At 37.2% G+C, this 17,994-nt stretch overlaps 2 protein-coding genes and 1 long non-coding RNA gene across 4 annotated transcripts; 2 read left to right on the top strand and 1 right to left on the bottom strand.

The window, feature by feature from the left end:
* The first annotated feature begins 284 nt into the window (after positions 1-284).
* Positions 285-1,768, top strand: LOC119083727. Of its 2 annotated transcripts, none has more exons than XM_037193526.1 (3): positions 285-406; positions 1,131-1,456; positions 1,521-1,768. In XM_037193526.1, the coding sequence occupies exons 1-3, from the start codon at positions 395-397 to the stop codon at positions 1,723-1,725; spliced, it is 543 nt and encodes a 180-aa protein (XP_037049421.1). In that variant the 5' UTR covers positions 285-394; the 3' UTR covers positions 1,726-1,768. The 2 variants fall into 2 exon arrangements, with proteins under 2 accessions (XP_037049421.1, XP_037049420.1); XM_037193525.1 differs by having other exon boundaries at positions 1,518-1,768.
* Positions 1,769-4,668: 2,900 nt separating this feature from the next.
* Positions 4,669-5,047, top strand: LOC119083736. The gene is made up of 2 exons (XR_005088915.1): positions 4,669-4,790; positions 4,854-5,047. It is a non-coding gene; the product is annotated as an uncharacterized LOC119083736 (long non-coding RNA).
* Positions 5,048-6,594: 1,547 nt separating this feature from the next.
* Positions 6,595-14,087, bottom strand: LOC119083683 (JNK-interacting protein 1). The gene is made up of 5 exons (XM_037193468.1): positions 13,949-14,087; positions 10,168-10,475; positions 9,407-10,107; positions 8,596-8,783; positions 6,595-8,525 (listed from the first exon to the last, which is right to left on the bottom strand). Exons 1-5 carry the CDS (start codon positions 14,029-14,031, stop codon positions 8,453-8,455), a joined length of 1,353 nt encoding a protein of 450 aa, XP_037049363.1. The 5' UTR covers positions 14,032-14,087; the 3' UTR covers positions 6,595-8,452.
* Positions 14,088-17,994: the final 3,907 nt, after the last annotated feature.

Genomic DNA, 17,994 nt, shown 5'->3' with positions numbered 1-17,994 from the left:
AAAGAGTCGTTGATAATTCCTTAGTTCAACAGAAATTAAATAATCAAAAACCGAAATACTAAACGGTCTCTGCGTAAAAAAGCGAAAGAATTACCCAAGCTACACAAAGGCACAACGATATTATAGTAAAAGATCGATTTGTAATTTAAAAATTCACATTGTTGGTAGAGATGCATAATATATGACCTGACCATGGCAATTAGCGTCTACTTATAACACAAACAACCAAATTTTTACGTCGACATTATGAAAGGTGATAATTTCCAGAGCAATCAGTGGGTATTGCAAATTTAAAAGTAAAATTGGTATAAATAAATCTGCATCTGCGACCCGAAATTTAGTAATCATTTCTCTATCGAATCTGGTTAAACACGCGAAAAAAGAATAAAAAAAAATGTTCAAATTTGTAAGTATTGTTGTCTTGTTACCGGTGTTTTGAGCGCATGTGTAATTTATGTGGATCAAGTCTGACGAGTGCTCATTGGTGCGTTCAAATGGCTACGAACGAACAGTGTTACAAAAATCCGAAAAAAATGGCGTGAGTGAATTCTCAGGGAAAAATCAACCGATTTTCGTGATTCTCTTTTCGGTTGTGTAAGGAGTAGATGGGAGTATAAGATAGAGCACAAAGAAGTCCGATACCCCTCACGTCATGGCGCCAGTCTTATACTCCCATCAATTCCTTACACAACCAAAAAGAGAATCACGAAAATCGGTTGATTTTTCCCTGAGAGTAAACTTTTGTCTTTTGTTGTCTTACGGCCAGAAAATGGCTCATTACCGTGTAAACAAAAATACAAACTTCCCAAACGCCTCAATAAAAAATGTCCCAGTGAAACAGTAATGTACTCTTTTGCACCCAGGTCCAAACAGTCTATGCAACATCGTTTGCATCCAGAGCTGGGTAACAAATCATTTTTCCTTGCACAAACTGGTCTCAAAATGATTCGACTTCCTTGCACAAGCTAGCCTGACCCGGGTGCAAATAACATCTATTTTTAACCTTCTAATTTATCAATCCACAAAATTTTCAAAATAAAACCACAAAAGGCATTCGGATTCGCTGAATAAACATACTACCAGCCTACCCACATGGGTGATCCAATTATTATTTGTTTGATATTTCCCAGGTGGCTCTTTGCGCTCTTATAGTCTGCACTCAAGCAGCACCAACAGACAAACCGATTGAAATCGATTCAACAGTCGCTGATGTCGGTTTCATTGTAACGGACAAACCACTGTCACATGATCACGAAATCGTTTCGGTTAAAACACTCCCAACGGAAAAGCGGGACAAACGTGAAGATGATTCGGTGTCATTGCCCACAAACGATAACAAGAGAACGCCTGCATTATCGCAACCGGATTATCAGGAAAACAAACCGCCAACCTTTGTACATCCAGTTCCAGTTGATCAAATCATTAAGAATTCGAATGCTTCGCCTCAAATTCATTCGTAAGATATGGTAAATACTGTTGCTCACAGGTCGATCGTTAACAAGTGGCTTTGATTTCAGTAGTAAACATGGTGAAGAAGAAACAGAAGAAAGAGAAGAAGCCGTAGAACCCGCAGAACATACAGTCGAAGAAAATGTTAAATCGACAAACGAAAGCGATGATGCAGAACAGCAACCGAAGTCGAAGCCGAGGCGCGTGTACCACAAGCATACAATCAAAACGGATTCTGAAGTACATGATGACAGTGATAACCGGGAGGAGAGTTAATTTTTTACTTTGTTGAAGCAAAAAATAAAAATTTTAATTTTTTTAAATGAGAATCTTCTTTCGTAAATGCACCCCTAAAGTGCGCCTTTTGATTCAACATTTTTGGCATGCTTACCGTAGTGGACATTCAAAATTAACCATTCATTGATTTCAAGATTTTTCTTTACTTGTGCAAACCTAAAACCAAATTTTCTCAAAAGTAAGGCTTGATTTCCACTTCTTCTTCTTCTTCTTCTTCCACTTACCAAAAATGAATTCCGTGTGGCAGACAAAATTGAATTTTTTCAATTTTTGCTTATATTAGTTTATTTGACAGCTCTCATGGGTCTCTCACTGAGTACCTTTTGTTGGGTGGAAACCATACGTAATGCTTGATTTCCACTTACGAAAAAAACACATTGTTTTCTCTCCGTTTACACTTTACACAACAGAAAAGATGCGTGGTTTAGCTAAACGGAGGCAAAACGAAGTGGTTTTTTTGTAAGTGGAAATCAAGCATAAGACATTGAGAGAGGCCGAAAAAATAATTTGGCTTTGCTGATATTGACAATTGTTGCGTTGCCGCTAGTTATTCCATTTGTGATACTTGTATTTAGTAAACGTTAAACAATGGAAAACGCAGCATAAATTGTCGATCGCAGCAAAGCAAAATTGCAACGAAAAGTCTTCTTCTAAACATTATATTTCCACTGCTTTGGTTGATGATTGTCTGCCATGCGAGATGGTGAAGTCTAGACGGAAAAAATGCAAAAAAATCCAATGTTTCGATTAACCTTAATTTTTGTTTGTTTATTTTCAATAAATTTTTATATTTTCCGTAACATTTTCACTTTTGCTAATGATTTTTCTTTTTACATTTTAAGTGAGCATCTTTGTATTACAAAAGGTTAAATGAAAAGGAAACGAACAACTCAATCGTTGTTGCAAGAGAGTTAAAACTCTTATGTTATGCCAACGCACAAAACTAGCAAGCCACACGATTGGCACGAACAATAGCAGTCGCATTCTGTAAGGTGGCATCAGAGTCATCCGTTCTATCTCCGGGTGTACGTGACAGTTGTAATTTTAAACTATATGCTCTATGGAATGACAACTGTCGCGAACACGGAGGCAAAACGGAATAAAGACGGATGGATGACTGTGAATTCAGACTAAATACCTGTCCTTGGACACGATTCAGGCCTCCGAATTTTAATTTTAAGTGAACGAATGAATACAAAATAAATGTCAACGCTTCCTTAAGGTGGCATCACAGTGATCCGTTTTCATTCCGTTTTGCCTCACTGACAAAAAAAGTTTTCAGATTATTACCTGTGACAGATAATCTTTCCCCAGGTAATGTAATTTCTCATACAAAAAAAGGATTACCTGTCACAGATAATGTGATTTTTATATGAAAAATTACATTACCTGGGGACAGAACTGTCAACTTTTTTCTCAGTGCTCAGTGTATCAAATGCCAACTGTCATGAACACGTAGGCAAAGTGGAATGAAAACGGATGACTGGGAATTCAGACTTATATGAGAATGGAACGATTTAAGATAGACCTTCGCACGTTCCATTTTGAATTTGAAGCGCAAGTACGGTGTGAACTGATTTAAGGCACTTTCGCTTGTAACCCATCACTTCGTTCGGGCTATAGCTCGCGAAATTGCTAAAATCAATCGCCTGGCCTGGCCACGTAAATATTTACTCCTCATTATCTGGTAATCCTTTAATAAAAGATAAATCGAACGCTCTTACAAATCAGGCATGAGCGCCGCCGAAAATAAGCCGCCGATCAAGCCGCCGCCGGCCATTTTTGAGCAAGCCGCGCCGCAGCCGAGCCGGTGCCAAAAACACGGCTCAAGCCGGCTTGAAACGGCTGGAAAATGAAATAAAGATTTCGAAAGGTGAATGGGTGAAATAATTTTGAAAACCGAGATTCCTGTTGATCCTAAGCAGCTCAAGTACAATTTGAATTTTTTTTTCAAAATTAAGAAAATTTTGAAAATTTTCTTGAATTTTCATGAATTTTCCAGAATGGTATATTACGTCCTCGCTTCTAAGTTTGTTGTTTTGGCAAGTATGACCTTTGCGGAACGAGCCGAAGGCGCACAATCAGTTAATTCACAAATTTGAGAAAACTTTTTCGATCTTTGCGAATTTTCTCGATTTTTTTTTCTTTTCAATTTTTACTTGATTTTCGTGAGCTTTCGATTTCTTCTCGAAAACCATTTTCTTAATGAGTTAAATGAGTGTACTGGAGCATGATTTTCCATTTAGTTCAAGTTTTGAGGCAATGAAACTTGACGTGTTAGTGAACCTTAGACTTAGAGACTTGCTTGTAACAAGACCAGTTCCACTTGCACTTTGAACAACCTAATCTACCTACATTTTCGCTTTCCGTTCAATTTCATTTTCATGCTTACTAGTTCATTTTCCATGAATTTATCTAAACGTTTTTATTTAAAAAAAAAGTTAAAAGGAACCTCCAGCCGAGCCGTTTTAGGCCGGCTCAAGCCGACTTTTTCGCCGCCGCCGAGAATTTTTTTTCGGCTAGCCGCCGCCGAGGTTTCTCCGTCGGCGCTCATGCCTGCCCATGCCTGTTACAAAACGATACGTTTCTTCCAAGGCCGTTCAAAATGTCAATCGTCATCCACACTTCGAAGTTTTAACCATCAAATTTGTTAAAGTGGGGGTTATGTGGATGACGGTGGGTTGTTTTCGGCCTGTGAAAATGCGTTTTTACCGTACGATGGAAGAAACCTATAAAAAGTTGAATTTATAATGGAAGCAAAATAAAATGACTCACTTCAGTTTGGTAACACAATAACATTCCACAATTTCAGTGTTGCATTAATTGTGTTACTATTATTGTTCAGGTGAACTGAATTTAATGGCGCATGTTGACAGGAAAAAAAAACTTGTATAAATAGACTGTTAACACGTATAATGACAATTTATTTGTGAAAAATATCCGAAACAATTATAACTTGATAACCGACGAACAGAGAAAAATGTCGTTTAAAATTGTTATTGTTCACATTGTCGTGTTTGCATTGGTACAGTTAATTCAAGCAGGTAGTATCCATCATTAGGTTCTAAGCAAGTGATTGTATAAGGGAAAAAATTGACTATTTACAGAATTATGTAAGTTAGCTCGAGTTTCCGTTCCATTAACAGAATGCAAAGAACAGTGTGAAGTTATAGGAGGACCTTTGATGAAGTGTCCATCAGGACTACAATGCTGTTTACTGGGATGAATATTTGATTAATTATTGCAGTGTGTCGGACTTGTAAAGATTTGAAATTAAACTTGAACCTTGATTGACCGAATTGATTTGTATTTTGTTTTTAATCTATTTTGCACAAAAATTACGTTAGGATCAGTAAAATTCCTCGGAAAAACTTTTTTCGGCGGAGGGAGATTATTGACACAGTGTGCCAATGACACACACAAAATTTGACAGTTTCATACATTTTATCATAAGGTGTGAAGGAAATTGATTGTCAGCATTTTCATAATAGGTGGATTCTTAAATTGGACAACTTCATAGTAGATGAATTCTTTTTTATGTTTTCCAGCGTATCTAATAAAATTCCTTAAAGATCCCCGTAACCAAGGTAAATATCCGACTTTCTATTCCATTTTTTGCTTTCAACGAAGGAATGAGATGGCGTTTGTATCGAACTTTCGTGCCACCGCACATCTGATTCGGTTATATTAGGCATAACCTCCTCACTATATTTACCTTGCCCGTAACACAATTCCCGATTAAAAGTGAACGCTGTCACTCAATTTGCCATGCGGGGATTATAGGTGCGGTGCTGAGAAGAAGTGCGGAATTAAATTCGATGGAAGAACCGCATCATTGTTTATCGAGCATTCGTTACTCTCGCAGTTTCTTACTGGACTGACCACGATCCAGAGAGATACTAATATGACGTATTGAATTGATATCTTTATGTTAAATGAATTATTTCTTCGTGGCACTTCCCAATTTTGTGACTTGCTAGTGGTGCGCTCATGTGTTTGCTGATATCATATCTGTGTGTTTGGCGAATAGATAGGAAAACTAATGCTTTTTGCTATTTTAATTTTAGTCAGATATTTGAAGGTAACAAAATATTTTTGTTTGTAGACGTTTAATTTCTACTCATGCTTCTCTCTTACAATTTACTCCATTTAAATTTAGTTTTTTATTTTTTATTTTAGTCGTCCGTTCTTCAGTTTCACTTCACTTTCATTTTTATCCGAAACGGATAATTTTGACTGATAATGACGTATCTGGCGGGTTTCTCATTTTTTTCCGGATCATACTGTATAACCAATGCACATCAATCCAAGCACCAGAACAGGTTTTTTTATCTGTCATTTAGCCCTCACTTTGTATGCAACGTGGAACGCAGTGGCAATATACCAAATGAAAGTACAAACTAGATATTATGGTCTGTCCAATGAACGGTGTCCATACAAGCCGGAGGAAATAGCGATTTAAAATGAAAGAACTCACCTTTCAATGATTGTCATTGAGAGGTGAGTTTGTTTATATGAAATCACTATTCCCTGCGCTCCATACAAATTTTAACATTAGACCATACCCACCCATAGAGTATACTTTCATTGATTATATCAACGTTAAAAGTTTAATTTTTATGAGAAATTCTGACAATTGCGTCGAGTAGGGTCGTTATTTAAATTGTGTTCTGATGCTTTGTTTGTAGTGCGAAGGAATTAATGAAAATAGTCCCCCCGTGTTTTCGTCCAATTGTTCATGTACCAATCATTGCTTCTCCTTTCAAACTATCACTGTCATATAATTTCCAATATTTTTTCATTTCTTTATTATTTTGGATTAAATTTTTGTTTAAATTGTTGGTCTTATTCCAGATTATTTACAAAAATAATACACTAAATTCTTTGCTTAATCAAACTAACATTTTCAATCGCACTTTTCCCTAATTCTGTACAATCGTCCGTTCTGCTTTGTCTAATAGAATTGATCCAAACAAAATCCAACATTTTCTATTAATTTTTGATTCCGTTCTCGTTCACCATTTCAAAAAAGAAAAGAAATTTAATTTCAAATTTTTACTTTTTTTATCAATTAATTTTCTGCGAGCTGCGGGAAACGAGCGATGTGCTACGTAATTTTCTCCATGTTAATAAAATTTCCCATTACACAGCACAAAGCTTGATGCAGTCTTTGTGTCGTAGCGTTTAAAATGGCTTCATACGGTTTTTCTTTATCAAGTATGTCTTTGATGTCAATAAATTTTTGAATAGACACTTCCAGGTGATTGGAAAGTATTCATCTTTAGCATTGATTTGTCTGTTTATTTCGATTCAATTTACTGACATTTCGTACAGTTTGATAGGTCTTGACAGAACCTTTCAAATGAACTCTTATACTTGTTGAAATTGTGGTACTTTTAGCTGTAGTTTGAGCCAACTAGGACTCGCAACGGATCAGATCAATCTGAATTATTTTCAGTTTGGCCCATAACCTGATCTGAATTTAAACCGAAATCTGAAAATTATGCAGTCTGAAGTGATCAGATCTACTTATCTCAGATCAGTCCAGAGGAATCTGTCCGGAGTATGAGAGCCAACTATACACCAAAACATTTCTTTGCAAGAAAAATATTCGTGTCCAATTTCCTTAAATTGTGTGCAGTTTGACAGATGTCACATTTCACGAAATTTACAATCATTTTTGCACCGCAAATTTTAACGTATTTCTTTGAACTCGTCATGTTCTTTACAACGAGCTATCCGTGCGTCAAATAAAAATTGTCCATTTAAACGAATTACGTAGCACAACAATCGTTTCCCGCAGCTCTCCTGATATATTTACTTAAATGCACATTGAACACATATCCCATTTTCTTATTAGTTTAACTCATACACAATTTACGAATTGATCGATTGCTAGATCAACTACTGTCTTTACACGATTTTTGGCATCTAAGCGGCCGCTTGTCATTGTTGAATCACAACATTCGACACCTTCAGCATGTGAAGCTCAGCTTATGAATTGACAGTCCCATTTCGATGTGAGTTTTATGAACTCGGCCTCGTCTGGGATAAACCAACTTCACTCCAAAACTCAACTTTGCCACTTTTTCGGAACTCAAATGAAAAATCGACAAAAGAACTTTTTTATCATACAAGAAATGCGTCGAACTTGGTGAAAAAATAGTAGATTTTAACACAGTTCAATCGATACGCATGATGAAGACAAAGCCCGAGTCAAGTGCATACCAGATCAGGTGTGTATTGGGATATTTTGAAAGTAATTTTACTTTATAAGGTAATCCGAGATAAATTTCGTTGACAAGGGAATTTCAAGGATTTTCTGCGGATTGCCAAGGACTTTCTGGGATTTTCAGAGGTTTTTGAGGATTCTCTTAGATTTCGAGGGCTTTGTGATGAAATGACTTTCTATTATTCAAAGGATTGTCTTTTGACTGACAAAGGATTTTCTATGAATATCTGCCACTCGAGGAAATCCTTTCCGACCGGTTCATTCACTTCACCGCCGATTCATTACTTTGCACCAATACACTCTGAACTTATCTATAAAATTGATCATCGGAGCCATCACGTACTCTACCACCGATTCCTGTATGATAAAATACGAAACCAAAATAATTGAAATCCTCAAACTTTGAATGCTTGAAAAATGGTTCAACGTTCAATGAAATGGATATTATAAACGTTAGATCGACGTTCGGATAATTTATTCAATGTAAATGTCTTCAATCGGATATGCTGTCTCAATGAACTTCTGATAGAAATGCTGAAACGCGCGCCTGAAAAACCGATTTTATGTAGAAAAAAAATCACAAAAAACAATTTTGGTGCCCAATGTTGTACACTCACCCAACGGCTTCAGCGACAGGCCGAGTGGAATCATGACCTTTGAACACGTGGCACGCAAACCTCTGTATTGTTGGATGTTTGGTGATGAAACCAATGTACCGATGATCTCGAGGATGAAATGCACAGAACGAGACATTCTTCAGCGAATAGAAGTAGTCGATGCAAGGCTTCTTTTTGTCCTTAGTTTTCTGGTGATGGAAACGAAATCGTTAAGTTACCGTCTGTACGATCGAGAGAAATTCTCATTTTCTTTTGGTACACTACGGGATGTGCGAACCGTTCCAACAGTTTCCTAAGAATTGTAGCCAGAAGGTTCTACTTCGCATTTACTTCTTCGTTCGCACAACACTCTTACGTGATTTTGTTGGTAAGTGTCAGCTTTGTGGTAGCTTGAAAGTTTACTTTCATTTCGCTTATGATTCACTAAGCTTTTACATGCAACAGTGTATGACTAGCAGCTTGGTGAGGTGTTGGCGAAAATATTTTTTGAAGCTTTTGAGTAGTTATGAAGTTGCATTGCAATGTCTCTCAGATCGGAACAATGGCAGAAACCATGTCGCTAATATTAAAATTAAGACTTCTGGAGTTGAAATAACTCACCCGACAAATTTTTTGCTTCAGATACGTATGGGATGTACAATTTACACCCAATGGGTATAACATACACGCGTAAAGTAGACCTATGTTTATTATGCAAAATGGACTGGATTGACAGGACGTCAGGTAGGTCGATTTTTTTTTGTATCAAACGTTCCTATGTACTCGACGAAGGAGCGCTGGAAAGTTTTCAACTAAACTATTTTCCACTAACCTGAGCCGCCGACCGATCCACCATACGCAGCCCTTGGTCCGATATTTCCAGTATACATGATTGTCCATTTGGTGTCGACTCACCGTACTCGCCAACAATTTTTCTCACAGCTTGACACACCACACCAGTTCCCTTGTGTGCCATTGTCTCCACCGATCCCAGATAGCCCAGCAAGTACCGCTCTTTTTTCACTTTCTGTGATGTTGGATCAAAGTCATTGTAGTCCAGATCAACGGCATAGGCTGATGGAAAGATTCCTTGTTGACCAGTTCGTAAATTCACTCCCTCACACCACAGATCGTCAGCCTCCTTTTGCACATAGACCGGATCGCCGATCTCAATATCAATTTCGTCATGATGTCGCGGTATGAATTTGTGTAATCCTCGATGGGTGGCCTCGAGCATCTCTAATTGGCTGAATGGGATGCCGCCGAATGGCGGTGGAAAAGGTGATTGTGGTGAGTGTGCCATCTGTGGTGACATGCTTTTGAAATCATTTGGTGAGTGGGCGGTACTGTGACCGCTGTCAACGTCTCCCAGGCTATGTAATCGATCCGAATCGGGACTGGAATCTTCATCCAGCAAGTAACTGCATTTCATCGCCAAAATTGAGCGTTGATGAATGGAATTGAATGATGTCTGATGGCGATTCGACAACTCTTCAGCTAGCGATGTTTGACCGCACAATTGCAATATGGAAGCTACAATTGGAACGGGATAATCAAAATTTGGGCATCGCTGGGAAGGTTGTTCGTTCTTACATTTCTTGTTTTTAGGAATTTCGGGTAACTTTCTTCGCCTTCGCTCCACTTGTTGCGGTATGAATGGCAATGAATTTGTTCGTTCCAATTGGGTTGTTGAAATTGCTGGCTGCAACGATGTTGTTCGTAGTCCGTCGCCCATTTCATCATCCTCATCGCTGCTTTTAACGCTACCTAGTTTGATGTTCAACGTGAGATTTTTTGCCGCCAAGGTGCCGACTTGTGTTTTCGGATTGGGTGGGTCCTCCTGATCGGATGAGTCACTTTTCGATGACGGATAGTCTTCATCGTCTAATGTGGGAACTATTCTGTTGATTGAAGACATTTGATTAAATTAGGTTGGATGTGCGAGAGTGTATGTGTATTGCATAGGATCGATTTTACCAACTTAAAAATCCACAACCAATGGCATGTGTACCTTGAAAAACTATACTTTTTGCATCATTACCGTCTCGTTTCCGCAAAAAGCTTAGTTTTTCAAGCCACCCTTACTGAGTATCAGAGAAAAACTTCTCAATTTAAGTGAAAGAACTACGCTCACAGAATCCACCAATATAGTTCAAGGTCAGAGGAGGTATAAAAATAATGAGCCACCGTTTCTGAACCAATCTTAAAACGCGAAGACTGAATTTTCAATTTGATTGTGATACGATTGGTTGCCCACGCTGGTACAGTACACAAGCAGACACACTTCCAATTTTTTTGCTACATGTCCTGAACCTTCTTAGACAAAAAATCAACTCCCCTCCTCAAAAAAAAAATAAGTTCCTGATTCTCCTTCTGGAGATATGTCAGTAACAGTGAAGTCACCACATGTACCTCCAATGTTGTTCATGTAAGAATACATCGACATTAAGTTGTGTTTTTTGTAAATTTCAGTAGCTCTAGGCGTAGCTGAGTTTAATAATTGCACGGAAACATGCTACCAGTTCAAGAACTTAACGCTTTTGAAGGATTCCGGAGCTTTTTTTGGATTCTCTTCTGGACCTATTGAATTATTGAGGTGGTAATAGGTCAGTTCCTAAAATTCTATCACTGCTCATGGTCACCATGCTCCCAGCTCCAGAACGTAAGAAGGATTTTTGAGGTTTTCTTAGGTTCCCTTAGGTTCCCTTCGGGGCGTGCAGGTTTATTGAGTTAATACTATGTTAGTTCTTGAAATACAATGCCATTCTATAATTTATCTTTTGAAAGTAGATTGATATCTCGATGAGGCGACATAACTACACGGTCAATATCGTCAGGAACGATAGTATCGTTTTTTAGACGATAGTATCGTCCAAAAAACGATAGTATCGTTTTTTAGCCGATACTATCGTCTAAAAAACGATATTATCGTCCAAAAAAATTTCATCCAGGACGATAATATCGTCTAAATTATAAATTTTAAAATATTTTCAGGACGATATTATCGTTTTCTTGACGATATTATCGTTTAAAAAAACGATAATATCGTTTTTTTGGACGATACTATCGTTTTTTTGATGATACTATCGTCTAAAAAACGATATTATCGTTCAAAAAACGATAATATCGTTTTTTTGACGATAATATCGTCCTGGATGAAAACATCCGCTGGACGATATTATATTTATTTTCTGTTTCTGAACAAATTTATCGTTATTTTGGACGATATTATCGTCCTGGTCGATAATTTTTGGGACGATAATATCGTTTTTAATTAATTTATTTTTTAAATTTGAGATGATAATATCGTCCAGGACGAGATAATATCGTTTTTAGTTTATTTAAAATAAAAATTTTAGACGATAATATCGTCCTGGGCGATATTATCGTTCTGGATGGTTGTTGAAGACGAAACACAAAATCTTGTAGATAAACACCTTTTTATAGACGGCAAATATATATTAAAAATTGGTTCATTTGGTTCCGTAAATTTAAATTTTATATAGAAAAATTACACAGACTAATTATGAGTAAAATTGAGTCCTGGACAATATTACCACCCAAAACAAAACGATAATATCGTCCAGGACGATACTATCGTCCAGACAATATTTTAGAATTTTTCAATTCAGACGATATTATCGTCCTGGATGAAAATTTTTTGGGCGATAATATCGTTTTTTTGGACGATAGTATCGTCTAAAAAACGATACTATCGATTTTGAGACGATACTATAGTCCAAAAAACGATATTATCGTTTTTTTGGACGATACTATCGTCTAAAAGCGATATTATCGTTTTTTAGACGATAGTATCGTTTTTTAGACGATAATATCGTTTTTTAGACGATAGTATCGTCCAAAAAAACGATAATATCGTTCCTGACGATAATGACGGTGTGTAAATGTCCCGCCACCAGAACTTAACGCTTTGAAGGATTTCGGAGCTTTTTTGGATTCTCTTCTGGACCTATTGAATTATTGAGGTGGTAGCAGGTCAGTTCCTAAAATTCTATCACTGCTCATGGTCACCATGCTCCCAGCTCCAGAACGTAAGAAGGATTTTTGAGGTTTCTTTCTTTCTTCGGGCGTTCAGGATTATTGAGTTGATACTATGTTAGTTCCTGAAATTCCAGCACTCTACATGGTATACCATGCCATTCTATATTTTATCTTTTGATAGTGGATTGATATCTCTTCTCGTTTACAAATGAAAAATCAAAGAAAAAAGTGACATAACGCCCGCTCACGGGTGAACGATTGAGTTGCAGTCATTGCCCCACATAAATTTAGAATCAGAAATCGATAGGGAACAACCTACAATCATCTAGAACGATTTCGTCAGATGTAGGATTGAGCTTTTTTCAGCCTATGCAGGTAAACTATGTCGCTTGAAACATCTTTAACAAATGGGCTGATAGATTGACCAACGGATAATTGAAAGGTCCCTCGTGTCCATTAAACTATGTCCAATATTGTTATGTCCTTATCATGTAAATAACTAAATACGAGAAGCGATACGACGAGCTATCAATCTGTCAAAAAAATTGTTAAGTAGACCCTCACTACGCTCTACCACACTCATCACCCAACGTCCTTTCAACTAATCGTCACCAAAAAATTTATTCCACATTTCGTCTCACTTCAACTCAATTTTTCACAATAAAACCGAAGTAACTTGCAATTGAAACCGCAGTTCGACTTGGTACAAGAGTTTTGTTGAATATTCTACGAGTTTTCTTTAAATAGTTATTTTCCCACATCCACAGACAATTTGGTGACAGATCATGTGACTCTAATTTCTGACCACAAATCAATGAATCAACATCGGTCAATTGTCATCACAAGTCCTCTTGAGTTTTTTTGTTTGTTTTAATTTACAGCTACTGATGCGGTACCTTCATTCATACTTGATGAAGTCTTCGTTTACAAAAGAAGAAGAAATTTTCACAGATTTTCATTTCTTGTTCTAAAAAGCTACTTGCAAAAAAGGCACACCACCACATACACTCATACCATCCCATACCATGAGTTATTATATATCCGAAATTTATGGTTTTCACATTTTCGATATTGATTTTATAACCAGAACGCAAATTTATGACAAAAGAGTAAGATGAGCAATACATTTGGTCCATCTGTATATTGAACAATATGTTTCGTTAGCATCAACAATCACTTTTCATTATTCAAAATCACAGAATTCATTTCAAATAACCGTTTCACCATCGTACTGGAAATAAAGTCACGAATGAAGATAGAACTTGGCCCCAATTCATAACAGAAAATTATTTTTAATTTTATCAGCAGAGACTTGAGGAAGGGAAATCAATTCAATTCACACTGATTCACAACGCACTCGACATTCACTTACGAATAAAATGGTGATGGTGCTTTGAGATGCGATGGAAATGATTCGAAATTTTTGCGAAATTCTTCAAACTCCGTGTCTGCCATTTTTGACTATGTCTTTCAGTACTAAAAATATTTGCTTTCAAATATGTGTAGGGGTTGGCTGATGACGACAGAGGGTTATCGATTTTTCCTGAACGTTTGTTCGTGGCATTGCCGCTCAAGAAAGAGGGTGTCGTGTTGTTATGTATAATGTGCGGTTGTTTTAAAAAGGATTTAGTTGGACCTTTGCATGCGGTAATTCCCTTGACTGAAAGTCTAGGGTCTTACACCAGAAAATACCGAAAAATGCGGGTAACAAAAGGTTCACTGTGTTTGAAAATGTATGAAATGCTATGAAAACGTTAAATTTAAATGTGGGTAACAGTTTTTCGTTGAGGGCTTGAGTAATTCTCAACCAATTTGAATGATTCTTTTTTTAAGTACGTGGAATTAAAATTCCGAGGCTAAGTTCGAAGAACTGGGCTATGTAGGACTTTATACTGTTGATCATAGTCTCAATTAAAAACGAGCCATCAGAACAGTCGGAGCGTTTGCTGCGACTGAGCCCCGTACAAACCCGTATATCTATTGCGTACGTGACCCTAGTGCGTCTGTCACCCTACTTTGACCGTAAGCCTATGCCCCGGTTAAAGTAGTTAAAGTAAAATTATTATGTAATGTGTACATCTTAGAAATTGCGCATAGCGCAATTACGAAGCCCCGTACGACGTTCCTTTCAAATAAAACAAAACTTTCAAATAGCCCTAAAATTTTAATTTATTGAGTATAAATACACATAGGCCTAGTATCGGCCTCAGTCCGAGGATCCAAATTTTTTTTTTTCAACTACATTCTATTCGGCCTTTGATTACCTTCCAAATGAAACGAAAAATACGAAAAACGTATGAAATTTGCTCGAGTTATATGTAAAATACACATAGGGTCCTAGTAGCGGCCTTAGTCCGAGGACCCAAATTTAATTTTTTTTCAACAACATTCTATTCGGCCTTTGATTACCTTCCAAATGAAACAAAAATTACGAAAAACGGATGAAATTTACTCGAGTTGTATGTAAAATACACATAGGGCCCTTGTAGCGGCCTTAGTCCGAGGACCCAAATTTAATTTTTTTTCAACAACATTCTATTCGGCCTTTGATTACCTTCCAAATGACACAAAAATTACGAAAAACGAATGAAATTTACTCGAGTTCAATGTAAAATACACATAGGGCCCTAATAGTGGCCTTAGTCCAAGGACCCAAATTTAATTTTTTTTCAACAACTTTCTATTCGGCGTTCGATTACCTTCCAAATGACACAAAAATTACGAAAAACGAATGAAATTTACTCGAGTTCTATGTAAAATACACATAGGGCCCTAGTAGTGGCCTTAGTCCAAGGACCCAAATTTAATTTTTTTTTCAACAACTTTCTATTCGGCGTTCGATTACCTTCCAAATGACACAAAAATTACGAAAAACGAATGAAATTTACTCGAGTTGTATGTAAAATACACATAGGGCCCTAGTAGCGGCCCTAGTCCGAGGACCCAAATTTAATTTTTTTTTCAACAACATTCTATTCGGCCTTTGATTACCTTCCAAATGAAACAAAAATTACGAAAAACGGATGAAATTTGCTCGAGTTATATGTAAAATACACATAGGGCCCTAGTAGCGGCCTTAGTCCAAGGACCCATTTTTTTTTTTCAACAACTTTCTATTCGGCGTTCGATTACCTTCCAAATGACACAAAAATTACGAAAAACGAATGAAATTTACTCGAGTTGTATGTAAAATACACATAGGGCCCTAGTAGCGGCCCTAGTCCGAGGACCCAAATTTAATTTTTTTTTCAACAACATTCTATTCGGCCTTTGATTACCTTCCAAATGAAACAAAAATTACGAAAAACGGATGAAATTTACTCGAGTTATATGTAAAATACACGTAGGGCCCTAGTAGCTTTTCACTTCTAAGGCCCTAACTCACGGTCCACTCACCCGATTTTAAAAAACTTTTTTTTCCTGGATTGGTATTGACAATACCTATCATTTGCCGTGTCATTTACATTTCCATCGTTTATTTTGCCATAAATATCACCAAAAGACCTTAAATCACTTAGGTGGCCCTAACTCACGAAGGGCCGACCCGAATATGCCCATCTTCGAACTTAGCCTCACTATTTTGACTATCTTTCAGGGAAAAAAAAAATTTTTGAAATCGGATTTGATTTACTCAAGATATCGACGTGACGGACAGACGGACAGACGGACAGACGGACAGACGGACAGACGGACAGACGGCCCAAATTTTTATTGCGGATTCGTCATCTATGAACATAGGCAAACACTTTGCCCTTACCGTCTGCTTCGAATTCCATCAATTACACACGGCATCGTAATCCTATAAGCCCCTTTGTACTTCGTACGGGGCTAAAGATTACTTTGGTGAAATTTGATTTTGTTTGGTAGTGTGGGTAAATCATATAAGTTTGTTTTCGACGTGCATGAAACGAGTAGGAAGAATAATTTCATCATTCGATGCCCATGCCCAGCTTTTAACGTGTAAACATCTCTTGCTAGTGAACTACTAACATCTTGATAGTTGACTATCAAGTTGTTTGTCATTTATCAAGTAGGTTGTTTTTTACTCCCTTTACAACCACATCTTACGCTAGCAAAATGCCTGTTATCAAATGAGCACACTTTGATTAAAAAGTGTAAGAAATTTTAATAAAAAAGTTAAATTTTTGCAGAGAACTACATGGAATTAAATGAATCATGGAGAATATTGTAAACACGAGTGTGAAGTTTGCTTAATTCACACGAGTCGTCGTGATATTTTATTCACGATTGAATGTTTTGTGAATGGGAAATGTTTTCGGTCCTACGGTCAAAAATGACGAACGCAAAGAAAGAAATCTTCAAATTACGAGACAAAACAGGAACAATTCAAACGGATCGAAATGCGTTATTAAATATCGCAAAGGAATTTTACGAAGATTTATTCTCATCAGTTCGACCAGATCCGACGAATACCAACGAAGATAGACCAATAATAAGAAATGTAGGATCGGAAGATATGCCTGACATAACTATTGATGAAGTACAGGCTGCAGTAGCCGAAATGAAGAACAAAAAGTCTCCCGGTGAAGATGGTGTTCCAGTGGAAGCCATTAAACTAGGTGGCGACTCATTATTGGGTGCAATAACGACTTTGTTTAACCAATGTCTTCAATGGGAAGAAGTACCAGAAGCATGGGAAAATGCAGTGATAACATTGCTGCATAAAAAAGGAGACATAACAAAGTGGGAAAACTATCGACCCATAAGTCTCTTATCAACACTCTACAAGTTGTTCATGAAAATAGTTACGAAGAGGAACACCAAGAAGCTCGACTTCTACCAACCTGTTGAACAAGCTGCATTCAGATCAGGATTCAGCACAAACGACCACTTACATGTGATGAGAACGCTAATTGAGAAATGCAATGAATACAAGATTGCTGTGGTCTTGATATTCATAGACTTTGAAAAAGCTTTTGATTCAGTGGAAACATGGTCGATATTGGACTCATTAGACGAGTGCAGAGTAGACTCAAGATACTCCAACACAATTCGATACGTCTATAAAAACGCTACGTCGTGTATAAAAGGAAAATCTCCGTTTCGCAGATGACATCTCCCTGATGGCAGCTGATCTAGATCAGGCGCAAATTATGTTGCAACAGCTGAATGAGGAGTCAAACAAAGTCGGCCTCAAGATGAATTTGTCGAAAACGAAAATCATGACAAACATTGACGACGACAGAGACATTAAAATCGGTGATACTGTCATTGAACGAGTCGACAGTTATGTGTACCTAGGTCACAAATTGAAGTTGGGTCTAGACAACCAAACTGCAGAAATAAAACGTAGAATTGGTCTTGCGTGGGCAGCGTTCGGAAAACTCAGGCTAACTATCAAAAGCAAAATGAACAATAGTCTGAAACGTAAAGTGTTCGATACGTGTGTCCTTCCTG

Source organism: Bradysia coprophila, unplaced genomic scaffold (assembly GCF_014529535.1).
Source record: "Bradysia coprophila strain Holo2 unplaced genomic scaffold, BU_Bcop_v1 contig_70, whole genome shotgun sequence".
NCBI lineage: Eukaryota > Metazoa > Arthropoda > Insecta > Diptera > Sciaridae > Bradysia > Bradysia coprophila.
This window is presented reverse-complemented; position numbering and strand designations above follow the sequence as displayed.

Bases quoted from the DNA above. Each gene is read 5' to 3' on its own strand.
- LOC119083727 (XM_037193525.1), top strand. The intron at 1,457-1,517 runs GTAAGATATGGT...CTTTGATTTCAG, and splicing joins GCTTCGCCTCAAATTCATTC to TAGTAAACATGGTGAAGAAG.
- LOC119083683 (XM_037193468.1), bottom strand. From the start codon at position 14,031: ATGGCAGACACGGAGTTTGAAGAATTTCGCAAAAATTTCGAATCATTT. The intron at 8,784-9,406 runs GTTAGTGGAAAA...TTCCATCACCAG, and splicing joins TGGATCGGTCGGCGGCTCAG to AAAACTAAGGACAAAAAGAA. The intron at 8,526-8,595 runs GTGAGTGTACAA...TCGGTTTTTCAG, and splicing joins CCTGTCGCTGAAGCCGTTGG to GCGCGCGTTTCAGCATTTCT.